The 24268-nt window shown below is 52.5% G+C and overlaps 10 protein-coding genes across 10 annotated transcripts; 5 read left to right on the plus strand and 5 right to left on the minus strand.

The window, feature by feature from the left end:
* Positions 1 to 161: 161 nt before the first annotated feature.
* BO94DRAFT_625149 (putative cytosolic regulator Pianissimo) lies at positions 162 to 4984 on the plus strand. The gene is made up of 4 exons (XM_025617259.1): positions 162 to 2226; positions 2276 to 4117; positions 4175 to 4341; positions 4410 to 4984. Exons 1-4 carry the CDS (start codon positions 496 to 498, stop codon positions 4609 to 4611), a joined length of 3942 nt encoding a protein of 1313 aa, XP_025466548.1. The 5' UTR covers positions 162 to 495; the 3' UTR covers positions 4612 to 4984.
* Positions 4985 to 5270: 286 nt separating this feature from the next.
* BO94DRAFT_468354 (putative ATP-dependent protease (CrgA)) lies at positions 5271 to 6990 on the plus strand (the record flags this gene model as incomplete). Its single annotated transcript, XM_025608244.1, has 2 exons — positions 5271 to 6874; positions 6951 to 6990. The coding sequence occupies 2 exons, from the start codon at positions 5271 to 5273 to the stop codon at positions 6988 to 6990; spliced, it is 1644 nt and encodes a 547-aa protein (XP_025466549.1).
* A 759-nt stretch (positions 6991 to 7749) lies between these two features.
* Positions 7750 to 9473, plus strand: BO94DRAFT_107534 (uncharacterized protein). Its single transcript, XM_025605487.1, has 7 exons — positions 7750 to 8353; positions 8674 to 8698; positions 8787 to 8850; positions 8958 to 8967; positions 9038 to 9103; positions 9161 to 9182; positions 9239 to 9473. The coding sequence occupies exons 1-7, from the start codon at positions 8000 to 8002 to the stop codon at positions 9379 to 9381; spliced, it is 684 nt and encodes a 227-aa protein (XP_025466550.1). The 5' UTR covers positions 7750 to 7999; the 3' UTR covers positions 9382 to 9473.
* Positions 9161 to 10742, plus strand: BO94DRAFT_536204 (RNA-binding protein). The gene is made up of 3 exons (XM_025611961.1): positions 9161 to 9182; positions 9239 to 9808; positions 9863 to 10742. The coding sequence occupies exons 2-3, from the start codon at positions 9566 to 9568 to the stop codon at positions 10343 to 10345; spliced, it is 726 nt and encodes a 241-aa protein (XP_025466551.1). The 5' UTR covers positions 9161 to 9182; positions 9239 to 9565; the 3' UTR covers positions 10346 to 10742.
* A 289-nt stretch (positions 10743 to 11031) lies between these two features.
* On the minus strand, positions 11032 to 12031 carry BO94DRAFT_467975 (40S ribosomal protein uS9; the record flags this gene model as incomplete). Its single annotated transcript, XM_025608228.1, has 4 exons — positions 11032 to 11322; positions 11410 to 11481; positions 11849 to 11871; positions 11986 to 12031. The coding sequence occupies 4 exons, from the start codon at positions 12029 to 12031 to the stop codon at positions 11032 to 11034; spliced, it is 432 nt and encodes a 143-aa protein (XP_025466552.1).
* A 273-nt stretch (positions 12032 to 12304) lies between these two features.
* On the plus strand, positions 12305 to 13181 carry BO94DRAFT_536207 (mitochondrial 54S ribosomal protein uL13m). The gene is made up of 3 exons (XM_025611962.1): positions 12305 to 12399; positions 12513 to 12873; positions 12936 to 13181. Exons 1-3 carry the CDS (start codon positions 12379 to 12381, stop codon positions 13067 to 13069), a joined length of 516 nt encoding a protein of 171 aa, XP_025466553.1. The 5' UTR covers positions 12305 to 12378; the 3' UTR covers positions 13070 to 13181.
* A 102-nt stretch (positions 13182 to 13283) lies between these two features.
* BO94DRAFT_518848 (urate oxidase) lies at positions 13284 to 14904 on the minus strand. The gene is made up of 3 exons (XM_025610046.1): positions 14273 to 14904; positions 13569 to 14215; positions 13284 to 13514 (listed from the first exon to the last, which is right to left on the minus strand). The coding sequence occupies exons 1-3, from the start codon at positions 14410 to 14412 to the stop codon at positions 13393 to 13395; spliced, it is 909 nt and encodes a 302-aa protein (XP_025466554.1). The 5' UTR covers positions 14413 to 14904; the 3' UTR covers positions 13284 to 13392.
* Positions 14905 to 15639: 735 nt separating this feature from the next.
* Positions 15640 to 16935, minus strand: BO94DRAFT_107620 (uncharacterized protein). Its single transcript, XM_025605488.1, has one exon. The coding sequence runs from the start codon at positions 16575 to 16577 to the stop codon at positions 15990 to 15992; it is 588 nt and encodes a 195-aa protein (XP_025466555.1). The 5' UTR covers positions 16578 to 16935; the 3' UTR covers positions 15640 to 15989.
* Positions 16936 to 18834: 1899 nt separating this feature from the next.
* Positions 18835 to 20544, minus strand: BO94DRAFT_547218 (C2H2 transcription factor; the record flags this gene model as incomplete). Its single annotated transcript, XM_025613321.1, has 3 exons — positions 18835 to 18860; positions 18918 to 19682; positions 19764 to 20544. The coding sequence occupies 3 exons, from the start codon at positions 20542 to 20544 to the stop codon at positions 18835 to 18837; spliced, it is 1572 nt and encodes a 523-aa protein (XP_025466556.1).
* Positions 20545 to 20844: 300 nt separating this feature from the next.
* Positions 20845 to 21409, minus strand: BO94DRAFT_494431 (uncharacterized protein; the record flags this gene model as incomplete). Its single annotated transcript, XM_025609230.1, has 1 exon — positions 20845 to 21409. A coding segment is annotated over one exon (198 nt), but the record flags the coding sequence as incomplete, so codon positions are not given.
* Positions 21410 to 24268: the final 2859 nt, after the last annotated feature.

The following is a 24268-nucleotide window of genomic DNA, read 5'->3' on the forward strand; positions in this document are numbered from 1 at the left end:
CAGGAGAAGATCGAGGACGATAGCGGCGGGCAGCACCGCAGCCTGAGGCGATAAGATCTGGTTAGTCAGCCGGGAACCAAGCCATGGATGAATCCAGCCTGAAACCACGGCGGTGGGATTGGAGAAGAACCCCGGTCATTGAGGCAGATTGCTTGCTTCCTGCTCTAAACATCTAGCGTTGTCCTCTGCGGTCTGTGCTACATGTGATTTGGTTTTAGACGCCTCTACGCCTCCCGACCATCCCCTCCTCAGCCTCACCATCAACCTTTGTGACCGCCGTGAATTCGTTTCCCCTCCCCTCCCTCCCTCCCTTTTGAGGTGCCCGCCGTCAGCAAATAGGTCAGTCGAAAGCTTCCGGTCTACACTTGCCCCGGGCATCTTCATCGTTCCGATAGCGCTCGTGACAATTTTCCGCGAACTCAATGCAGTCCTCCATCCTTCATTCCAATTGCGACAGGTGATACGCCCTCCTCTCTTGCGGCTAGATGGAGCTCTATGGCGTCCGGACATAATTCAGCGTTCTCCGCGACATCAGTCCAGCCCCGCGCTCTGGGTGATGGACGGTCATATAACAGCTTGGATGATGGCCCCGCAGATGGTAGCTGGGCCGAGGCCGCTTCGAGAACTGGGCGAAATGCTCGCTCGGAGTCTGGGGGCAGTGCGACCATTGGCCTCCGGGGAGGGTCATTAGCCCCTTCTTCTGGGGCCCCTGGTAGCTTCAGTTCTGAGCTAAAAAGCATGAAGACCTCGCGGAGTACTACCCCTCGACCGGATGGTGGCCTCGCACGAAGACCGAGCAGCTTTCTAGAGCACGATGATTTGTCCGGCACGGAGGAGCGCCAGGCCGTGATCCGGGACAAGATCGCGAAAGAGATGAAAATCAAGACGGGGACAGAAAATATGCTCGAGGCGCTACTGGCAAAGAACCCGAAGCATACAAAAGAGCAGCGGTTAAGGGTGGAATCAGAGCTGAGTTCATCCAACCGCAAGCTTGCCGAACTACAACATGAACTCGAGGAGGAGATGCTACGTGCGCAGGCGCCGTCCACCCCTCCCCGGAGTCGCCTCTCGAGTCTATTCCAAAGCGGTTCGATGCGTTCACCGACTCGCAACAATGTGACACTCGATGACCATCAGGTCCAGGAAGGAGAGGCAGAAATGGAATCGCCGACGTACGTGCTTGCGGAAACACTACAAGCGCTAGAAATCGAGGGCATGTCCCCGGATTACTACGTTGAGCGTGCAAATAGCCTAGTCGAACTGTTCAAAAGGCATCCTACCTTGAAATATGACTTGGAGTGGTCCGTGTTCGGGCTACGCGTGCAGATCATGCTCTTGAGCGACAGCAAGGAAGCTGTGGCCGCAGGTTATCGTTTGACTCGTTACGCTATCGCAGACCGGAAGTCCCTGCAAATTATCAGGTCATTACATACAGATGAGCTGGTCATCTTGTCCCTTGTGAAGGAAAGCAAGGCGAGCATCGAGCGTGAACAGGCTTTGAAGTTTGTCAGGGCATTCCTTGATGTCAAGGATGGGGTGCGTGAGATTTCGCGTGCTGTGGTCAGAACGATCGTCTCCATCGCCGAGCATTACGAGGACCGTCTTCGGAATATCTCTATCATGACGTTAGCGGAAATCTTGGTCAAAGACCCGGCACTGATTGCATATTCTGGGGGCTTTGCCACGCTGCATGATGCGTTAGCGGAGGGGACTTTTGGCGCCTCAGAAAGTCTGATTGCGAGCTTTCTTCATGTTCTGGATACCCCTCACAGCAGGAAGCACCTTCGGGGAGGCTGTGAGCTAGAAGCTGTCCTCGCACCGTTCACGGACTCCTTATCGGACTCTGTCCGCAATGGGCGTCTCAAATCCTCAGCCAGGGCTATCTCTGCCATGCTCAAGACGTGGCCCGGATTGATTGTGCTCGCAAGAAATGGCGCCAAACCTTTACAGTCACTTTTGGACTCACTACATTACCCTGACCCGCAGGCAAGGGATCTTATCATGGAGCTCCTGTTCGACGCATTGAGGATAAAGCCGCCTTCATGGTCTTCGTCGTTTCTCGCTGGTCGGAGACTCACGACCTATGGAAGAGTGGCTAACCTCAGGGCTGAGACGGATCCAAAACAGGCCCGAGGGTTTTTTGATGACGATGGAAATAGGTTTGATCTGACAGCGCATTTCTCAACACTGATTCTTGCGACCCTGGTGGACGCAGGATTGTCCAAGGTCGGGTTCTCTGTGTTCTGGAATACTATACGATGCTAACAGGATGCAGGCTCTCTCCGACCTTATCGAGGATGAAACGGACCTCTCTCTAAGACGGAAGGCGACTTTGCTCCTGACCGAAGTCCTGAAGTTGGCACACCACTCTCTACCTCAGCATATCAGCGCAAAACTTCAAGTCCTTCCTCATCTGTTACCGGCTGCCATCCAATTTGATGTCGAAAATCACGATGTCTCCACTTCAACGATCTACCAGATCGAGAGTATTAACAGAACGTTGGCTCGCTCCGTGGGAGGCGTCTCCAATGGGGCAGGACGTTATAATGTCGACGTCGATATCTCTGCCTCTCTTCTCTCTGGCGACCAAGGCAAGGAGAAAATGAATCCTGCTATGGATGAGACTCAGTTTCGAAATGCGATCCTGGAGACGCATGTCCTAAACACCGTGAATTATCTCAAGTGGAAATGGGACTTGATCCACCGCATCGTTGAGGGTCCTCTGACCAATCCCAAGAGGCTGGAGGAAGCCATCAAGGGCTCAAAGTTCATGAAGCGACTGATGGGGTTCTACCGGCCATTCAAGTATAGGTTCTCAATGCTACCGAACACAAAGCCAAATCAACGTTATGTTCGAACGGGTTGCGCCTTAATGCGCACGTTGGTGCAACTCCCAGAGGGCACAAAATATCTAGCCGAGAACAAGTTTTTGAGGCAGGTTGCGGAATGTCTTGCTCAAGTCGACCGCATGAGCGGACTTACATCTTCCTCGCCCCTATTCTCAAGAGAACAGATGGCAAACACATCAAGCGGGGGATACTTCGCTTTGCTAGGAGTCCTCAGTGGTGATTCTAACGGCCTCGCCATGATGGAGCGTTGGCACATGCTCAACATGTTCTACCATATCATCGAGCTTCGGGACCGAGATGATCTCATCCAGACCCTGCTCGGTAACATGGACTACGCCCAAGAAAGCCACCTAAGGGTCATCCTATCCAAGGCACTCACCACTGGCTCCAAAGAGATTCGAATATTTGCGACCAAGCTCCTTCGAAAATATGCGGTAGGAAATGTTCCTCTTTCTTCGCAGTCGCCCACTGGCAGTGCGGATTGGGTGGTCAAACTCCTCGTAACGCAACTGTACGATCCCGACGTGTCTGTTTGTCAAGTAGCTGTGAAAATCCTTGAAGAGGCATGCAATCAGCGGCACTACCTCGAATTCGTGGTTAAGTGCCGGCCTTCCCTTGACCATTTAGGGGAGATCGGTGCGCCACTACTCTTGCGGTTCTTGTCCACTTCGGTAGGATACCACTATCTAGATGGACTTGACTACATCACGCAGGAGATGGATGATTGGTTCCTGGGCCGTAATGATGCATACGTGGGGCTCGTCGAAGCCGCGCTTTCGCGTGCCTACGTTGATCAGCCGCGCAGAAGTAGCTTTGTTCCCGAAGACCTCGTGGATTTGCAGGATATTGGACTGGTGCCACCACATTTTTATAGAGAACTCGCTCGAACCGCGGAGGGATGCAAGCTTCTGGAGCAGTCAGGCCACTTCAATGAGTTCGCATGGACTATCCGGGATTTTCAGCTGGATGAAGAAGACACAGAGGCTCTTCTCAAAGTCAAAGGCTGTCTTTGGGCCGTTGGCAATGTTGGGTCCATGGAACTGGGAGCGCCGTTTCTTGAGCCTGATATTGTCCAGCATATTGTAAAGATCGCCGAGAGTGCAGAGGTGCTGACGATGAGGGGAACAGCATTCTTCGTGCTAGGCTTGATTTCTCGCAGCCGACATGGTCTCAAGGTCCTGAGAGATTTTGGATGGGATTCTGCTCTTGACCACAAAGGAAACTCGTTGGGGTTGAGCCTTCCGACCGATTTCAACAAGCTCTTCTTGGTATGCTTGCAGTCACCAGCACCAATATCCAAGTCATTAACGATTGTGCTTTCACAGGTTGATTTCCCGAGCCATTCCAGAAACCCCGAATCAAAGCGCACGTCTCAAGAGAAATTCAAAGGAGCGGCTATGGATCCAGATCCCGCGAACCAAAAGATCTTGAAGTTGATTGTCGACATGGGGAATACCGTTCTGTCAAAAAGGGCAGCGGCAGACCTCCATAGGTAAGCAATATGCGCCATCGATTGCACCCCTGGTGCGACCAAGGCTAAAAAAGTAATGGAATTCGCAGTATGAAGTCGAAACAGCCCGATCGGTTCCACCAACCTCACCTTTTCCGCAAGACCCTTAGTATCCTCGAAAGCCACCACTTCCGATTGCCCGCTCGCCGCTTTGCTCTGGACCTCTTTGACAAGAGTGTCATGCGACGCATAGTGTTGGAAGACGACTCCGATTCCGACTCGGAGGCGTCGTCTTCCCAAGTATCAAGCTGATTGCATTGCCGCTTCAAAGAGGCTAAGCCACAGATTCCAGTAACCCTGCATTTGCCCCCGTCTTGGAAATTTCTTTCTCGGCCGCCCTTTTTTTCCTGTCTTCTTGGCTATGGCGTTGGATGGTTCCGGTCATGAGCAACGAAGGATGCTAGCATATCATGTTCTGCTCTGTTCTACCTGATTCTCCGGCCCTTTGTGTCGGTGATCCGATACCTTTACCTTTTTGCCTTGCTTGCATCAGATCGAGGGTTTCTTCATGAGTTTGTGGAGTTCTCTGTCGGTTATCATTGTCTTATGATGAATGCCCTGCCTCATCCACGGCACATGTACTGTACATATCTAAACCCCATCATTTATGTCCATGAAAGTTACCGAGCGCCGTATATAATGGCTAGCCGTAGGGTTCTATTTATTGCGTGGGTCTATTTGCGTGAGAGTGATCCCCGGCCTCCCATCGGCGCGTTCCTGAACCTCGGATGGCGGACGGAGCTTGAACGGCTCCGGCCTCGAACCAGCTTGTCCCCACCTGTCAGCAAAACAATCCCATGCCCCGGCTCCTTTTGGTGAATCCTCGCATCTCACCTCCCTTGGAACTCTCCGACTACCTTTCATTCCTCTATCTATCCATCTAGCGATTTGGAATAGTCTTTTCCTCCTCCATGGAGGATGCTAGCACGGCCAGTTCTCCGCCCCCTCCGCAGGACCGAGATGACGATCTCTCCGCCGCCTCGACCGCGCTGAAATCAGAAGACACCGATGACAACCAGCTTTCCCTGCCCGCACATTCCATCATCCGACTCATCCAGTGCCCGCGCTGCTCCCTACCACTACGAACGCCGCTGCGACTTCCGTGCGGAAACACCATCTGCAAGTCGTGTCTCCCGCCGATCCGTCAACGGACGGGAATCACATACCCGGCGAATGTAGAGCGTAAACAGGGGTTTACATGCTACTGGCAGAAAGAAGACACGTGTTCTGGAGAGCATTGTCTCGGGGACTGTGGGACGGATGTCTTGTTGAGCAGACTGGTGGATGTGTTCGACGAGGTTTTGGCAAACCGCGGGGCTGGACCAGATACTGTTGAACCAGACGCGGGGTTGTCTTTGACGTGGGAAAGCTCGCGGATACCAACCCCTCAGAGTGCTATAATCGGCCCTGACTTGTTGGGAGGGGTCTACCATCTGGTGAAGCAGGGTCGGTTTGACTACGATGCGTCGGAGGTGGAATATACGCCCGAGGACCGTATACAGCAATGGGATGGACAATCATTTGGGAGGCTGAGAGAGGCCGTGCAGAATGAGCTGGACTGCCAGGTCTGTTACTCGCTAATCCTGGATCCGTTGACGACCTGCTGTGGTCATACGTTCTGTCGTGGGTGCGTCGCGATGGTCATGGACCATAGCGATTTATGTCCTCTTTGCCGGCGCAAGCTGAATATGTCTTCAACCGTGCGGTCCGAACCGATCAATAACAGGATTTCGAATCTTGTGGAGGCATTACTCCCTGCACAGGCTTTGTCGCGTCGGCAAGGATATACCGAGGATGCGACTACGGCGGATGAAGAGCGGGCAATTCCTTTATTCGTGAGCTCGCTTTCGTTCCCGACCATGCCGACTTTCTTGCATATATTTGAACCGCGGTACCGGACTATGATTCAACGAGTGATGCAAAGCAGGGACAAGAAGTTCGGCATGGTCATGTATAATCGCTCTGGTCGGTTGCAGCAGGGCCTGGGCAGGGCTCAGTTTATGCAGTATGGTACGGTGCTGCTGGTGGAACGGTTCGAGTTACTCCCCGACGGAAGGAGTCTGGTGATCGCTTCTGGCGTCTCGCGCTTCAAAGTCATCAGCTTCGAGATGTTGGATGGCTATCATGTTGGTAAGATACAGCGAGTGAACGATGTCCCGATATCTGAGGAGGAGAGGCAAGAATCATTGGAGACGTCAACAACCGGTGATTCGCCATCCACAACAAGCGTTGATCTTGCCAGTACATCGCCAGAGTGTCTGTCAACGCAGCAACTGTTCCAGGTGGCGTTGGATTTTGTCGAGAAAAATCGCCGCGAGGGAGCAACATGGCTCCATTCACGTGTCCTGCTAGCATACGGCGAAGTTCCTACAGATCCCGCTCTATTTCCCTGGTGGTTCGCCAGCGTTCTGCCTCTCTGGGAAGATGAGAAGTACCATATTTTATCAACGACCAGTGTTCGGGAAAGGCTAAAGATGATTGTGCGGTGGGTGAGGAAGTCGGAGTCTCGCGAGTGGTAGGTTGAAGTCTGCTCAGTTTCGCTTGGGTTATCTTCTCTATCCTTTCCGGCGCTCACCGTTCTTTATAACAAGGTTGGCTCGCCCCCGGCCATCAATCACCTCGGTCTTATGACTAGCCGTCCCTCTCCTCGTCTTTTCCCTTGTGCCGGTGATCCTGGGCCCCGGCTTAACGTACCTGTCACCGTCTACAAGGGTCTTCACGTCTTTCACGCCGTTCTCCATGTCTGTCTCCTTCTCTTTTGGGTCCGCTCGTCCGCCCGCATCTGACGGCCGGCAACGGGCGCAGAGTGAGGACTCGGAAGCGCATATACCACAGACCCTTGTTCTGGGGATCTTCTTGGCTCTCTTCGCGATGCAAATGGCCATTAATGTTGTCCAAATTCGGCGAGCCAGGCGGCGTGAACCGGTCGCAGCTAGGCAGACTGTGGTGCCCGAACGACAACGACGGGAGACGCCAAGGGAGCTACAAGATGAGGTAGAGGGACCGAACACCGGACGTGTTGAAGATACGGGATGACCTTCAAGCTATCTAGGACACTAATGATATTTGCAGGCAGTTGTTGGTCTATCTACTAGGGGTGCGCCGCTTTGCAACTAGCTTCCCCACGGCCGTCTATTAGCTACCGAGCTTAAAACACTGGCAGCCACAATTTCCCCGCCGACCTCTCACCCTCCGGAAGAGGATAAAGTGGCGTCGACCTGTCTTGGCTAGTAACTGGGCCAGATACCCCTATCTCGTAGTCCGAAGCGACTCCATACAGGCCCATGGTCGGCCGCTGCCAGGGTCACCGGGAACTTACAGCCGGCTGCAGATAAAGGGCCAGCAGGGGGGGGCAGGATGTTCAGGCAGCTGTTTGGGATTCCATGCATGTACTGAGGGTAGCATCTTGATGGGTATCTATCTGGAGGGGATGGCACGTAGCGATGTATTACTATCTACCTATCTGGAGTATGTAGGATGGAAATGCGCTTTGAGAGTGCACCGCAGCGGCATGGCGCCGCTAATGGAAACCTGATAAGAGAACAATGTTGCCTAACTGGCAGGGGTTGAGCCTCTGGTAGCAGTGGTAGGAACAACGCTGCAGGGATGTTGGAGTCCAAGCTCTGACTTGTCCAACGCCATGCAGCCATGGTGCGGTCGTTTGCCGCTGGGCCACTCTGGTTGGTGGGTGTTGGTCACAGAAGCGCTGGGGTTGGGAGCTCCGACCCCAGAAAGCACGGCGAAAAACTTCTCCCATAACCAGTCTGCCTCGTCGCTTGCCTGTTTGGGTGCCATTGGGTGCCATTGGATACCATTGGATACCATTGGATTCTGGCGCCCTCCTCATGCGTTGTTGGCCCGTCATGCCCCCCGGCTCCTTTCCTTCTTCTTCCGTTCTCTTTCCCCTGCACTCGATCCATCATTGCGTCGGGTCTGCAGTTTTCTTCTCTTCTGCAAACCTTACCGGGTCTGCTCAGTCCCGTCCAGCTTCACGGTGAGTATAATCCCGCTGCGCGCTGCGTTGAGGGATTGAGAGTTGAGACCGTCCAGCAGCCAGAGGACGGGCGACGAAAAGAAATCCTGAATCACACAGAGAGTCATGAGAATAAGGAAGAAAAAAAGCAGAAGAGTTGCTGGGGGTCCATCGCGCCTGCACCATGGATGGAGAGTGGCCTGAAATTGGAGATATCAACTTCCTCCCTTCCTCTCCTTCTCCTCTTTTCTTCTTCTCTTCCTCTTCATCCTCTACCATCTTCCGGCTGTCTCTGGCCTGTTCCCAGTGAATGTCACCTAGGCTGATCAGCTCTCTCACAGATTATTCACATGTCTTCACCGTCACGTAAGTCTGGCCTTCCCCTTCACTTATTATTATCAACTTGGCGGTGCGGATGATCGTCGGACCTCTACTAAACCAACCCCACATCCAGATTCACAAACCATGTCGTCATTTGCTTCATACGGAGGCCAATCTAATCAGTATACGTCTCAGAGGTGAGTGTCAAGTTCTCAGTGCTCATTTCTCTTTTCTTTACTGTTCCATACGACTTTTCAGCCTTCGCAGTCTATGTACCCATCTAACTGTATTGGTGTCTGCACAGGCCATACGCGGTGAGTGACCTCATCTACTCTTGTCATTCCATCCATCGGTGGCTGATATCATGATCATGTCAAAATCCAGACCTATAGAAGTACCCAGATACATACAGATACTGTCACTATCCCCCGCTCAGAGTACACCGGTCTAGTGAGTGCAATGTGACAGGTCCAAAACGTCCCCTCACTAAGTAATGACTCCTCACAGCTCCAAGATTCACAACATTTCTGTATGCTACCATCACTGGTACTAACATATTACTGGCTGCTGACCCGTTCACACAAGTGAAATTGAGGGATTCGCTCCTGACTGGAGGCCTGTCGCAGGAGACTCTTGATGTCAGAACATGTGCACCGATTGACATGCACTTACTGACCTTTCCAGATATTGATCTACGGGGCTGCTCAGGCGGACTCGCAAAATGGTAATCAGGAAAACTTCACTGCAACCGTTCCTGCCGATAAGATACATGGGGATGATGCTGCTGGCTGTCAGGAACACGCAGAGGTGCAGTACCAGAACCCTGGCGAGTTCGACGACAATGAGGATGAGAATGAGGATGAAGAGGCTCTTCTAGACTCCCATGGTAGCGAAGAAAAGGACGACTATGATATGTCTTCTAGAAGCGCGGGATCTTCTCCTGCCCCAAGCGCTCAACGCACTGTGATGATTCGGAATCTTCCAGACCGGGTCACGCATAGAGAAATCGTTGCCGCAGTAAGAGGCGGAGCCTTGCTTCACATTTATCTACGAGCACGCGAGCACATTGCGAGTGTGTCATTCGTTGAAGAATCCGCTGCTCGTGATTTCTTGCTGCATACCAAGACCTACGGTCTCTATATGGCTGGGAAGCGGGTGAGTAATAAAGTCAGAAATTGCCCAACGCCGCTAATTAGACTATCAACACAGGTGGAAGTGGGGTGGAATGACCGACAGTTCTATCTTCCTCCATATGTTAGGGTGAAGATCAACAATGGAGCATCGCGGAATCTAGTCATCTACAATGTACAGCCCAACGTCACCGAGTGGGTCATCCGGAAAGATCTGGAGCATATCCACAACTTAATTGTAATCGCGGTGAAATTCAAGAACGGCAATGCCTACATCTCCACCAATTCGGTACATAATGCACTCTTTGCACGCTCCTGCATGATGTCTCGGTTCATGTATAAGGGGATGAAAATTGGGTTTTATGCCGACGAGTGTATGGAGTCTCCGGCGAAGATTGCCAAGAAGGAGCCACAAGTACCATCCAAGAAAACCACTTCGGTGCCCAATCGCTTTCAACTTCTGTCTCTAGATGGGGTCGAGGATGATGAGGATCACAGCAGCCATGATGGGCTGAGGATGAATACTGGGATGCGATGGGCAGACAACAGCGTTTCCGCCTGAATGGGTTTCTCTCACTTCCTTTTGTACTTTTTCGGTGCGCCATTCTTGCGTTCGTTCATTTGTTCAACTGTGGGTTACTATGGGACCTGAGCGAGGCTAGGCCTTTGGCAAATTGCTACAATGATGCGTTAATTGAATACGGCACATCTCGACGAGCCTGTCCAGAACGCTGATAGGGTGGGGGCTTGGTGCATGATCGTGCATGGGAACGGTACGATCTACGGAGAACGGCTAGACTGCTTGCCAGAAATGCTACCGGCATACCAGCGTTCAACTTGATATCATCTGCAGTGATGTATCAAATCGTAGATACGCGAACCAATGACAAAAAAAGAAATTGGGTGATATTTGAGATAGTCCAGGCCTATACTAATTCCAGCCTAAGACCGAGCCAGCATTGCACCATCATTTCCATACAACCACTGTAACAACCCAAGCCTTCCTCTATTGAATGAATTGTTCAGTGGAGGGATGGGACCACCACACCAGATCTCTCTCCACCCCAGTAGTACACCGTTAAAACGACACCATCCTGCGCATCCCGTGCGCCACAACCCTCGTATGCGGGAGAATAGGAAAAGGTAAACTTTTTGAACGACTCGAGCACGAACGACCCGAACCGGAGAGCATAACCATGAGGGCGACAGCGACGGCAGACGACAAAGAACAGACGACGGCAAAGCCGTTTAACGGTAGGACTTCTGGTAGCGGGCACGGGCACCACGACCACCGAACTTCTTGGGCTCCGTACGACGGTTGTCGGCGACAAGGAGTGTGCGGTCGTACTGGACAAGAGCCTGCTTCAGCTGGTTCTTGGAGTGCTCATCGACGTACTTCTGGTAGTAGGCGACGATGGACTTGGCGATGGCCTGACGGATGGCGTAGACCTGGGAGGTGTGACCACCACCGGTGACGCGAACGCGGATATCGACACCGGAGAACTTGTCGGCTCCGACGATCAGAAGGGGCTCGTAGACCTGTTTTGGTCAACACCATTGTTTCATTCATTCATTCCTGGATTTCCCATGCTGGTTTGGTTCCGAATGGGTGGGTATGGTGTGTACCTTGAAGCGGAGGATCTCAGGCTGGACCAGAGAGAGGGGCTGGCCGTTGACCTTGATGAGACCCTTGCCTTGCTGTATATTGTAATCAGTTTCTGTTGTTTTGCGGTGTGTAGTTTTTGCAATGCGATGCGGATGCGGATGCAGTGGTCGTTCGTTAATCGCTTCGCTTCTTGTTCGATGTTCTCCTTCATATCTGTTTCTCCAAGTTTCTTTCATGTCGCTCGTATCCGCATGTGTCGTCCATCGCTCTTTTCCTCCATCATTCCGTAATTCTTTCCATATTCCTTTTTTCCATGTATTGTCGAATCCCCATTTTCCCGAAACTCACTCACAGACCAAAAAACCGAACCGAATCGAGCCGATAATCGAACGACACACGCATCCGCAAACAAAAAAAACATCATCTTTTCAACAACAGAGACATATAAAAATCTCATACCTTGCAGTGGGCGACAGCAGTGGCTAAATATATCAAAAAGAAACGTTAGCATTCATTCATTCCTTCATTCATTCGTTCATCCATTTCCCCATAAATCCATATCCGAAAATTTCCCCAAGGGATCAAAAAAAACTAACCCGTCTTCTTCTTGCCGAAGCATTGCACACTCGGAACGGAAGCCATAATGACAGTGTGTGCCGTGGGTGGTGGGAAGTAAGGTAGACGGTCGGTGGTGGGTTGTCGGGTTTCGTTGAACTTGTCGCTGGTCGTCGATTAATTTTCGCTTCGGCGGGCGGGCAAGGGCGGGCGGTGTTGTTTCGCTATCCGTGCGGACTTGTCTTCGCTTAGTGCGGTACGCTAGGCGGTTTTCGGACCCCTTGGGGGTAGGGCTTGATTGCGTGGGTGATGCAGTCACGTGAGGAAGTTCTTGACTCCGGAGAGGAGCTGGAGTTAGGTGTGGATGTAGGCAGGCAAGGTAGTAAGTAAAAGTGGTTTTGATATCATAACTTTTTATACCTTGGTTGTTGAAGATGTCGTCGACGGTTGGAAAGGTATTCCTCCCTTCTTTACTTTACCCTCTTTCTTTCCTTTCCTCCCTATCTATCTGGTTTTCAATTGAGCAATTGGATATAAGCTAACTCTGAAGATGATAATGATATGATAGTCTCGTCTCGCCTTCTCGCGAACATGGCACTACGTTGACGTCGGCAGTGACCCTCGCAGTCTCGGTCGCGTCGCCTCCTCCATTGCCCTTACTCTCATGGGCAAGAACAAGCCCATCTATGACCCCTCTACTGACTGCGGCGACTATGTCGTGGCTGTCGGCTGTCACGATCTCCGCGTCACCGGCAAGAAACGTCAACAGAAGAAGTACTACACCCACAACACCCGGCCCGGTAGTCTGCGGAGCATGACTATGGATAAGATGTTTGAGAAATGGGGTGGTGGTGAGGTTCTCCGGAGGGCGGTTAGAGGCATGTTGCCTAAGAATCGGCTGAGGGATAAGCGGTTGGCGAGGTTGAAGAGTACGTTTTCATATCTTATATTTTGTTTTATAATGGGGCAGGGTATATGCTAACAGGACTAGCTTTCGAGGGTCTCGCTCACCCCTACAAGGAAAACATCGTCAAGATCAACGGTCAGTCGGTCATTGGAAACCTCCCCGAGGTTAAGGAGGCGTTCAAGGAGGCCGCGGTGGCTAAGACGGAAACGTCGGCTTAAGTGTCTCGTTGTCTACTGTCTATTGACTGATACCATGCGGTGTATTACTGTACTTTTACCTATCATTGATATTGTCGTTGTCATGTATAACTTGCTAGCGCATGGGTGGGAGTTTTGTGATTTTTTTTTTTTTTTTTGGTTTTCTGTGATATATTACCAGCTTTACAACATTATATCTGTCTACTGGGCTTGTGTGTCTACATTGATCTGCTGCGCTTTTGTGCAAATTGCTGTATCATAAAGTGATTGATGCTATACCCTATCCGAAGACCTATATACAATATGCCAGAACTCCATCTCCTATGCATGACCAACTACATACACTACAGCTTGGCCTTGGTGTTGCGACCAACGGTGCACTTGATCAGCCCGTTCGGGTTGGTCTGGGGCGCATACACCTCGGCGTCCTTGCCGGTGTTCTTGAGGCCCTTGTGCCAGCTCAGATCTATAGACTTGCGTTAGCATGATCCGAAACAACGGATTGCGAAAATTAACATACCAACTTCAAAGTAGTGTTTGTTGGGCAGAGAGTACTCGACCGTCTCGAGCAGCGACTGGCGAGCCAGGATCTGCTCCGCCATCTTGTACATCGTGTTCTGCACACTGGCCGAGTTATCCTCGGCGAAGGTCTTAAGGGTGATATCCCGGGCCGTGGTCCAGGTAGCGTCGAACTGGGGCACGGTGTTGCGCACCTCGTCCAGCCCGCTGAATCGGCGCCACTGCCAGCTGGCGTCGACATCGGTGCTCAGAATGCGATCCCAAGTCTCGGGGAGAGTGGTGTACTCGTCACGCACAAAGCCCCAGAACTGGGAGTTGGTGCTCTTCAACACGGTCAATTTGGCCAAGGACGAGGTGATGTCGATGCCCTTGCCCTCGACGACGTCGACCTGGACGTTGCGGGTCTCCTCGCCATCGCGGAGGAAAGAGTGCGGGTGCGGCTTGCCGTCGATGGTCAGACGGGTCCAACGGTGGGTGATGATGTGGACGTGGGCGGCGTGGATGTGGTTATATTTAGTGATGAAGTGGTTTCCGAGAATGGAGCCGAAGAGCTCGGGAGGAGTGACGGGGTTTTGCTTGGCGGTGATGTAGATGGTGTTCTTGATGGAGTCGGTTGCGACGATAACGCTGTTATCGGCCGTGGTGTAGCTGGAACGAGATCGGTTAGCTATGAGGAATTGGGATGGAATGGGGGGGAGGACATACGAGGTGTCGATGTCACCCTCGAGAAGGACGCAGACGGTCATCTCGACGACCGTCTGGATGCCGGTCTTCTCGTCGCGGTGGACCTTGTATACTCGGACATTGTCCTTGCCGTAGCGGGCCGCAGTGACTGGGGAAGACATGGTGGGGATGAAGGTGGAGGTGGAGGTGGAGGATGAGGATAAGCACAGGGTTCGACAATCAGTATAGAGATGGATGAGTATGCGCCAGGCCCAGTTGCAGCAGGGATGAAGCTTTTTAAAGAGCGCCCCGAGCCCGAGAGCAGGTCGGGATGGAGAGAGGCAGGCTGTCGGCCACCTCCGAAGCCCGCGGGTCTGGACGGCCGCAGCCTCCCTCGCTTTATCTTATCGCCCCGGGATTCGTAACCTGGAGTATGCAACCATCAGGCAATCCCGCTGGCTTATATTCTCGGAGCGCGGAGGTCCCCCAAGTCGTGGGTTGATGGAAAGGGGGAGGATCCTTTGTCGGAGGTGAGGTTGGGAAAGGAAGCAAAATCGAGTTAGAGCTCAATGAAAGGCTCTACTCCGAATCCATGACCATGTGACTGTGACTGTCTGTGACTGTGTAGACGTCATCCACTCAGCACCAACTCAATCAACAGAGTCATGGTGTCACCTTGGGATACAGATGCCGGGGTTTGCTGTTGGTGAATGGAGCACACCCCGGTGGGCTCAAGTGACGATCCATTGCTCTGGCACGATTCTGTCCCACGACGCAGGAACCAACCAGTCAGCGATGAGAGCAACCCAACAATTCCACAGAGACTGACACACTCAATCAACTATCTCGAGCATACCACGTGGTTTTCCACTTTTTTTTCTTCGCAGTAGTGAGCAACTATACCCCTACCCCCATCATATGCCGCCGTCTAACTCCCTGGGTCGTCCCTGTCCAGCCAAGTGACCTGCGAGACTACACCAATGCCCCCTATAAAGTTGAAATATCCCCTTAATCCTTGATTACAATAACCTACCGGCTGGGTCAGCTCTAATATGTGAAGCCGCTGTCGCATTCAATTACCACTCGGTCTTTGGATACTTGGTTGACATTGCCCCATGAAACTCCTTGCTTCCTCGACCTCACCCTGCTCGGCGCCTTCGTACTCGTGCTCTCCCTCGCACACACCGTTGGTATCTTCTTGTATGGGTGACTCCTTAAGGTGGTCTAACTGTCCTGGTTATGTGGTATATTGATGGGATGGGAGAAGTTGCTTGGTGGTTGTAAATGAAGCTAGGTAGGCAGATACGTAGGTAATTAGGAAACATGTTAGTGGATCGTAAATAGGCTTATACTAGTCCTCTAGATCCATACTACTAGTTCTTTACTTCGTCATGGAGGATCTTGTATGTGGATCCTAGAACAACACACTCAAATCTAAAATCATCCATTCATCACCAGTCAATCAATCAATCATCTTTTATCGACAAGAGGAAACGCGCCACAGGATTGTCTTCATGTACAATTCCACCAATCCAACATGGCATGTGAGCGGAGCGGAGAATAAACAAATAAAAAGTCGTAGTTAAAAGCATCCGTTTTCTGTTTCCTTCCATCCATCCCAATCAAGTCAGAAGAAACGCCATCCAATGCCCTAATTGGACGCCCAGTAACCCAATTACAGAGGGAAGAAAGAAATTGATACCACCCTTAACGCCATGTTCCCGGATATAATAACGTGCACGCGCAGACAGACAGAAAATCACAGACTCAGCTGATCAATGCTGCCCACTCTACCGCTTCCACCTAACCGACCACCACCCTTCGTCACCATCCCCAAACGGTAGAACCGCTCCTCGCCGCCCGGCGTTCGACCCCCAATGTACCACTTCTCCGGACCCAGCGCATCGCGGAACCCACCCGAGCCACTGGAGCTGTCGCTGCCGCGCCGTTGGCGCCCGTGGCTGTTTGTGATGGGGATGGGATTTGATGCAGCAGGGGTGGGCGGGGAAGAGGCCGCCTGTTGGGTCGGTCCCGGGGACCCGGAGGAGGACTCGGGCTGATTCAAGGCGGATCGGTGGTGGGAGTGTGGCCGTGAATGGGAGGAGGAGGTGCTGGTGGTGGAATGGTGATGGTAGTGATGGGTTGTGGTGGAGGGAGAGGCGTCCGAGGAGGAAGTATTGCCGCTGGCTTTCGTGGCTATGGCTCGGGCGCTTTGGGAGATCTGGGAGGAGGACAGTGAAGAGGAGGGACCGCCGGCAGTCTGTGAGCCTGCTGTTGAGGCCTTGTAGGTGGACTGCGCGCGAAAGGCCGCCAGGAAGTTGGCCAGGAATGGCCGGTTGGTGGACATGGTTACGAGAGGGGGCACTGAGATGGAGACTGACAGGGGTACGCTAGTCGGAGGGGACCAGGGCCTGTAGTCGGTCGAGCAAATACCTCTGAATGCGGATGTAGAGATACAAGTTGCTTTTGTTAGGAGGGGTGGAGGGAGGGGGATTGCAAGTGCGGTATATAGAGTGGTGTTGGCCGTCGGTCGTCGGTCGAGGCCGGAGCGACAGTAGCCGCGGAGTCGCGGAGGAGACGAGATCTAGACGGGGTCTGAGAGAAGAAGGCAGATGGAGGAGGACAGCACGAGCACAGACAGCACCATAGATGACTGCAGGAGGGGGACGGACGATCGGAGGCAGCAGGAGGGAGGCGTAGTGGGAGACGATGACGAGGGAGCGAAGATGGACGAGTCCAACCTTGAAGTGACCCTGGAGGCCCTCCGGGGCGTCCCGTGGGCGGCGGCCAATCAGCGGGGGTGGATATCAATCCGGGGCAGCCCCTCGGCGCCCGGCCGTGACGTCGCGGCGATTTGTTCGATATAGTTTCGGAGAAGGACTTGATCCTGCTTCTGACTCCATACTCAGGAGTCTCCGTGCATCCCATGGAGATCACTAGAAATCATTGGGGTTGACCAAGACGTTCCCTTTCAAGCCGGGGTTTCCCCGGATACCCCTCTACACGAAGCACATGCGAACTAAGTACTCCCTAAGAGATGATCCCCATCACCTGAAACGGGGAAGCCGGCCGGGCTAACCAGCCAGCGTTCACCGTAGGGAAATCCCGGGATCCCCAGCCCTCTCCGCCCCGGACCAAAGGACGGTGGTCGCGGTTCACATGGTCGGCCATCTACAATCTGGCATCTGCTCTCATCATGGAACATCGGATAATGGCCCTTAATATTTCTCGTTCAACTCCGAATCACTGGCTGTCTATATTCTAGCTTTTGAATCCCCATGGCTTCCCATAACTGACAACATCCACCAGGCCCGATGCGGGGGTTCGACGGCCTCCTCGCCTGCAGACTCCGGGACCAGGTACATGAAAAATGCATGCAGTAGCATAGACAGAACAAGCAAATAACCGACGTATGGAACATATGGGCTGACCAGGGGCGTGCATCCAGGCAGATCAACCAGCCGCCATCCAGAGAGGAGCTCCAACACAGCAGGAGTGTTCCAGGCTGCGGCCAGGATCCGCAGGCAACCCAGCCGCGAAATGTAGGAAATCGGGCAGTCAAAAAGCACCGTGCTACCTTTTTTCACAGGCAAAAGAGAAAGAAAGACATGAGACACGAAATAAACCGAAGCACACTGACATGGAACAGAGGAACAGGCAACACATGAGACAACGACGAAATAGAACACACAACACCTTTCATCCCACCAGGTCGACCGCGTATGTCCCGGGCGGACACACAACAGCTACTTACAGGATCGACTGGGAGACAACATGCGGATGGGAAACGGCCGTGACGGTTATGCAAACAGAACCCGAACACACTCACCCTCCGTGCAGCTCGGATTGGACAGGAAAAATGGAACATGCAATCGGAACGAAGAGTCAACGGATACCTTCCCCGCAAAATCTTTTTAAGACTCATTGAAGAGAGTCCAGGGACAACAAAAACAAAACACATGCCCAAGTCTATGATTGGACGCCAGATAAAACCACACACACCATCCCGTCGGCCCACTCATAATGGATGGAAAGAAAGCAAAACAGATCCAGAACCACCGCAAATCTGCACTCGCCGTAGAAAATGCTGACAAGAGTTTTCAAATAAAACATGGATGACCAGATACCCCAGCAGGAGAGAAGAAAACGTTTTCATAACAATGAGAAATCCGGATGCTGTAGTCTAGACCAACGCTGAGGCGCGCTGCGCGGAGTCGGTGGCCGTAACGAGCTTTTTTCTAAATTCTTTTTTTTTGGTTCCTTTCTTTTAGGGAACATCCCCCGAAAATCCCAGTGGCTTTCCAGGTTGTATTCATGCGCATAAGCTGAGAGACTGATAAGGCGCAAAACCGCACGACATGCAAATCCTTGTAATCGAGCATCAACAGGCATAATCGGAGAAGCGTCTCCACAAACCCTCCCAGTCGAATGTCCAGCATCGCGAGACATCTCTTGACTTATGCATAAAATCGTTTGACAACGTAGCCCAGTTAGTAGGTCAAATTTGTATTCGTTCGTTAAGGCCGCAACACTCCGTTTCACTCGATGCGCGTTCACACCAAGCTCAGCGTGGTCAGCTCAAGACATCCACTTTCATGTCACCACTATTGCCTAGCAGGCTGAACGGTACCTGTGTTCAAAGATCAGTAATCGGGCATTCAGGCGCAACAATAATTATGTTACTTACCGTCACCGCTCAAGGTGGTCGAAGCCAGGTAGAGACCGTTCATTCCACCCTCCTGAGGACCAGCGGTGGTGGTGGGGTAAAATTTGCGTTCGGTATCGACGTGAGCGTGGATGGGCTCCTGGCCGGACGCCATGGTCTGGGGGAAGACGGGATTGATATAACCGTCGGACGCTCCGGGCTGAAACATCGAGGTCCAGTCAATTTCGCCAGCGTGATTGGGAGGTCCAGTCATGACAGGACGTTTAGGGTCTTGAACAACCGGGGGCTTTACCTGCTCAATAGGAGGACGCTCAACATTCAGCTGCTGGCCGGATGCATCAGTGCCAGGCTGCACAAGGTACGGGTTCTGCTTGGGAGCAGCAAGCCAGGGTCCTCGCTGATGGGGCTGGCCAGGGGGGAAACCGTCGTCGGGCTGACCACGGTTCATGCCATTGACAGACGACATCGAGAAACCCAGAGGCTGCTGATCCGCGTATCCTGGACGGCCGGGAGCCATCCCGTTGCCATTCACGGGCGCCTCACCATATGTCGCACCTGGCATACCGTTGGGATGCGGGACGGTAGTAGGGACTTCATCCTGAACTGGCTTGACAGGGTTCGCCGCAGCTTGAGACCTCTTCAGATGCGCCTGGGGATGCGACAAGTGGGTCGCCCCAGTGGGGTTACCACGTCGCAATGAGCACTTCTGAAAGTGGCGCTTCAGGATATCACTCCGAGAGAAGGTATCTTTGCAAAGAACACACATGTACGGACGATCACCAGTGTCTAGAGGGGGGGAATATTTATCAGCAAAACGATTTCATCCCCACAATACACCCCTATTATCTTGCTAGGTGAGGTACTCACGTCTGAGCAAATGACGCTTCAAGTGCTTAGCATGAAGATATGTCTTGTTGCAGTGCGGACAAGGGAACTTTCCATCGGCGTCCTTGGCCGGGATGGTTGTGTTCTTGGCGGTACCATTGACACCGTTTGTGACGGGAGTCGCGCGTCCCGGAACGCTCGGGAGAATTCCGCGACGGCCCTGAGACCCAACAACCTGAGTCCTCGGCGGCTCCTTCGCAGCGTACGGCGCAGCACCGTTTGCACCCGCAACTGGATCGGGGTTCATCCAAGGCGATCCCTTGCCATCATTGTAGCTGAAAGCACCGGATGGAAGACCGGAGTAATCCGAGCGACGGTCCCGGGGAGGCGCCGGCGCAATTGGCTGCGGATAACTCTGAGCGCTGGACGCGGGAGGCAGCACGCTATGAGGAGGAGGGTAGGGTTGCGACGGCTGGGGTTGAGCCTGCGGGTTGGGATGGGAGAGGAACGATGACGGAGGCAGGCTACCCACGGTGGTGTGAGGCATGATAGGCGCGGCGGACGACGCGTAAACATCGTGAGTGGAAGCGGGATACCTCGACAGATCCGGCCGGTACGGCTGGCCCATGTAAGAGTGAGGGGCAGGAGATTGGCTGTGGTGAGGCTGTAGCGGGGGAAGGGTATGCGGCTGGGACACAGGATACTGAGGCTGCATGGTGTACTGAGGCATGGGCATGCTCGAGATGGGTGTCGAGGACAGAGGCGTGGAGCCCTGGGGTAGGCTGGTGGATGGGGGCCGTGAAGGATGAGATCTGGGATCCATCGTGACGCGGAGAGGCTGTCAAACACGGGAGGGGGAGGAGAATGAGAACGGGGTAGGAACTGGCGAAAGATTTCACGGTGTCTCGATCATTGATCGCAGAGCGAAAAAACCTTTCGTGGGTGTATGTCTTGCGACCAGGGCAGTGCTTCGTGGGAGCGAAAAGCTTGCCAATGCCACCTTGTTCGGATCCTAACCGCGTGCCTCGCAAAATTCTCCTGTCTGGAGTTGTGTGTTCGGTCCTTTCCGGCCCAGTCTTCTTGTCCTGACTTGTTCCGACGAAAGCGATTCTCCCACCTGATGCGGAGAATTGACAACTGAGATGCTCGGAAAGAGTAGGTTCGATAAGCAAATCGACGCTCAAGGATCCTCAAGGTCGACGATAGACGTGCAGGATTAAGTCGGACTCCACTGCAGAAAAGAAGTCAGGAAGAGGTCGAGATGCTTAATCTGAATTCCCCACGGTCACCCACCAGAAAATCGAATTGTGTGGGAACTTCTCACTATCCGCACGTTGTCAAAACAGTCAATGGTTCTGATCCACCAGGGAGGCGGCGTGCAAGTGGGTCTAACACAATCAGCAGTGCTAGAGGGAAAAATCGCTAGCCAATTTCTGCTTCGCGTCAACAATGCGCGCGAGATTGACCAGGATAATTCTGATGGGGAGATCTCAACTGCCAGGGACAACGCGTATAGATGCGGAGACCAGGGCGAAGGAGGAGGAAAAGTAAGGGGGAGGAGATTTAGAGGGAAAAAGAAAAGAATGATAAAATAAAATAAAAAAGGTTAGGAAAATTTGTTCCAGAGAGAGCACCCAAGGTAGCCGTCTCTTGGTAGTCACGGGAATGGAGGGAGGGAGGAGGGGGGGAAGGGGGGGCGACGAACGGCGGCGGCGGCACAAAGTTAAGTGGGCAAAAAAAAAAAAGGGAAGGGTAAAGAATATCGTCAGGATCGGAACAGTAAAAAGATGACACACTACCTACTAGTAAGGGAAAGGAGGAAAAAAGGTGGAAGAGCGAAAGGAATCACGACTAATTGAAGGTTAACTGGAGATTGGCGGTGACGATCCTAACTCTGGGAGGCGAACAACCATAAGGGAACAAAAAAAAAAATAAGAAAATGCGCGAAGAGGGAAAATAATAAAAATAAAATAGAAAATATTAGTTATTTTTATGATTATTAGCATGATTCTACTCAGTCAGCAACCCAACGTTTGGGACGGTTGCTGGTGCCGTTGACTTGATTCGTGCCTCACCCGGTTTCCGAAACCCAGTCAAGAGCCGAACAGGTCTGCATTTCACTGGACTATCCTACTTTTGTGTTCCTCGTTGCTTGACCCTCTGGGTAGAACGATGTTGAAAACGTTAACCAAGATCTCCGTCCACCGGTAGACTTTGCAGTACCTCTGGCTCTGGAATCTTAACCATGAGGAACGGTTCTGTAACTTTCTTCCGCCCAAAAGGACGGCAAATTCGGCTCAACAATCAGAACCCTTTCCGATGTAGACCGGAAGGGCAGGGAACCCTTCAAAACAACACGATCGATTTTGGTTGGCACCAGCGGCAAGCAGGGGAAAAAGTGATGAAAGGCGCTGTTCCGATCGACGATGCTGGTTGGTCATTTCGTCAATCCCATAATAATTTTTAATTATTCGGATTTCTTGGTCAGGCTTCCTCTGTGTCACAGATTGGGTTGGTTGGAGGCACATCGGGCGTGTACCGAAAGGCAATCCCCGATGTACTCGATGGTATCCTTGCCGCAGGCAGCTACGGAAAAGATACCTGGCAGGAACTTGTTGTTACCGGCTGTACAGCCTACCAATCAGAATTCGCCCAAGACCGGGCGGACGCAAGCGGAGAAGCGCATGAACTGTTCTAGGCCAAGCGTCAAGCATACTACGTAGAATTCTCTGTAGTTCAGAGTATTTGATCTAGCAAAGTATTTGAATATTCAGAACGGCGGAGGAGGATGTTCGAGGTCCGCGTTTCACCGTTACATAACTGCGAGAACGATACTTAATTCCGCACTTGTTGATTATGCGGCCAGAGAAGGAGGGCCGACGGCCAATACTAGGAATACTAGTAGTAAGGTACCAGCCCGGATGGAAGGATCAAAGGATAGATACAGCGCAACAAATCAGAGGCCTTGAGGACTCCTGCTGATGAGGGGTGGGAACTGGGAAGTCATCAATGGAGGGGCGGGAGGTCTAAAACTGCATGCCAGCCGTAGTGGGAGCTCCGGCTTACGCTCGCCGACCTTTGGACTCTAAAGCTTAGTGATCTGGACTTGCCTTATTGAGTAGGCACGGTATTCTGCCAGTACGCTCCTTGTTTTCTAACCACTCCGGTCGCGTTCGACTTTCCCTTCTCATCTTGGACCTGATCCTGAGACCTCGCATCGCCCTGGATGCAGCAGAATTTCTCTGAACTCCTGGAGTGTCGCGGCGTGGGAGTTGTCTCCCATGCTTGATGTCATGAGGCGGATGGACTTCTGCATCCCTTCTCCGCAGTTGACAGGCCCGCTTGCTCAATATTGGCTCCTCGGACGCTCAGTCCTCATGGCACATCCACAATCCCACATGAGTTAGGTAGGGGCACGAAACCTTATCAGAGTTATCATCTTTGTTCGAAGTGGAGTGGCATCCTGGCTTGAACCTGAGCTTCACGATTGGGAACAATGGTAGAGTTGCCCACTCGACTCCACGGCTGTCAATCTCGATCTTAGAAGTATATACTCCATGCTCCATCGTGTTTGACGTCCGATGGGGATCCTTATGGGGCCCTTCATCCTGCGTTCTCCATCATCATCCGTACTTATATCGAGCGGCTTGTCCACCTCTACCCCGGGCTTCCCATGTTCTTTGTTCCCCAGGCCACGGGCGGCAACAACCGATTCGTATCCAGCGACAGCGCCCCTGTCATCGAGAACCGAGTGCTTCGTACTCCGTACACTCGTCACCTTCTACACCACCTTGGATTTTCTAGCGGGTGTGACTGCAGGTGGTTTTTGGTGGTGTCACAAGAGACTCAACGGCTGAGCATGCATAGTGACGGTCACCCCAGTCGGCTGCGGTTTGCCTACTTGATATTACCCCGATTATGCTGCGCTCGCCTCGTACTATTAATTTGGACTTGCGTAAGCTGTGTTGGAAGGTTACCTACTAAAAGCAGGGTACGTATGTGTCTCCTGGACATCTTAATATTACAGGTCCGGCGTTCAGATCACCCAGGCCACCCTCCAATTCCCTGGAGATGAAAATCCCACGCCTTAAGAGGACAGTGATGTTCAGCGCAAAGTCACCACCACCACCACCACCAGAACTCCGGCCATTGATCGAACGCCTCAGGTATACACCATCTGCATGGAGCTTCTAGACTGCAACCCGCAAGCGTGGTACTTTTGCGTGTCGGGGAGTGGCAGAAACCCGGCCAATTGACAACATTATGAGGCCACGCACCTTGTTTCAACCATGCCACCCTAGCAGGTCTACTTTACGAATGACTATGCCTGAGAGCCGAGTAATATCATTTTTTCCAGACGTAACCCGTGGCTCGGCTGCGTATCCTTGCCACTTCCGACTGAAAGTATGATGGATCATAACCGACTCATTCCGGAGTCACTGCAGGCGTTGGATTCTCGAATTCTCGAATTCTCACCCCGGAATGGGACACCAGGGCGGCGAGACAAACATTCAATGCTCCATATGTGCAGCTGCAACAACACTTTG

Source organism: Aspergillus sclerotioniger (genome assembly GCF_003184525.1).
Source record: "Aspergillus sclerotioniger CBS 115572 chromosome Unknown BO94scaffold_17, whole genome shotgun sequence".
NCBI lineage: Eukaryota > Fungi > Ascomycota > Eurotiomycetes > Eurotiales > Aspergillaceae > Aspergillus > Aspergillus sclerotioniger.

Bases quoted from the DNA above. Each gene is read 5' to 3' on its own strand.
- BO94DRAFT_625149 (XM_025617259.1), top strand. From the start codon at position 496: ATGGCGTCCGGACATAATTCAGCGTTCTCCGCGACATCAGTCCAGCCC. The intron at 2,227-2,275 runs GTCGGGTTCTCT...AACAGGATGCAG, and splicing joins TGGACGCAGGATTGTCCAAG to GCTCTCTCCGACCTTATCGA. The intron at 4,118-4,174 runs GTATGCTTGCAG...GTGCTTTCACAG, and splicing joins ATTTCAACAAGCTCTTCTTG to GTTGATTTCCCGAGCCATTC.
- BO94DRAFT_107534 (XM_025605487.1), top strand. From the start codon at position 8,000: ATGCAGCCATGGTGCGGTCGTTTGCCGCTGGGCCACTCTGGTTGGTGG. The intron at 8,699-8,786 runs GTAAGTCTGGCC...CCCCACATCCAG, and splicing joins TCACATGTCTTCACCGTCAC to ATTCACAAACCATGTCGTCA. The intron at 9,104-9,160 runs GTGAGTGCAATG...GACTCCTCACAG, and splicing joins GCTCAGAGTACACCGGTCTA to CTCCAAGATTCACAACATTT.
- BO94DRAFT_536204 (XM_025611961.1), top strand. From the start codon at position 9,566: ATGTCTTCTAGAAGCGCGGGATCTTCTCCTGCCCCAAGCGCTCAACGC. The intron at 9,809-9,862 runs GTGAGTAATAAA...CTATCAACACAG, and splicing joins TCTATATGGCTGGGAAGCGG to GTGGAAGTGGGGTGGAATGA.
- BO94DRAFT_536207 (XM_025611962.1), top strand. From the start codon at position 12,379: ATGTCGTCGACGGTTGGAAAG. The intron at 12,400-12,512 runs GTATTCCTCCCT...ATGATATGATAG, and splicing joins TGTCGTCGACGGTTGGAAAG to TCTCGTCTCGCCTTCTCGCG. The intron at 12,874-12,935 runs GTACGTTTTCAT...TAACAGGACTAG, and splicing joins GCGGTTGGCGAGGTTGAAGA to CTTTCGAGGGTCTCGCTCAC.
- BO94DRAFT_518848 (XM_025610046.1), bottom strand. From the start codon at position 14,412: ATGTCTTCCCCAGTCACTGCGGCCCGCTACGGCAAGGACAATGTCCGA. The intron at 14,216-14,272 runs GTATGTCCTCCC...ATCTCGTTCCAG, and splicing joins GAGGGTGACATCGACACCTC to CTACACCACGGCCGATAACA. The intron at 13,515-13,568 runs GTATGTTAATTT...GCAAGTCTATAG, and splicing joins CAAACACTACTTTGAAGTTG to ATCTGAGCTGGCACAAGGGC.
- BO94DRAFT_107620 (XM_025605488.1), bottom strand. From the start codon at position 16,577: ATGTCCACCAACCGGCCATTCCTGGCCAACTTCCTGGCGGCCTTTCGC.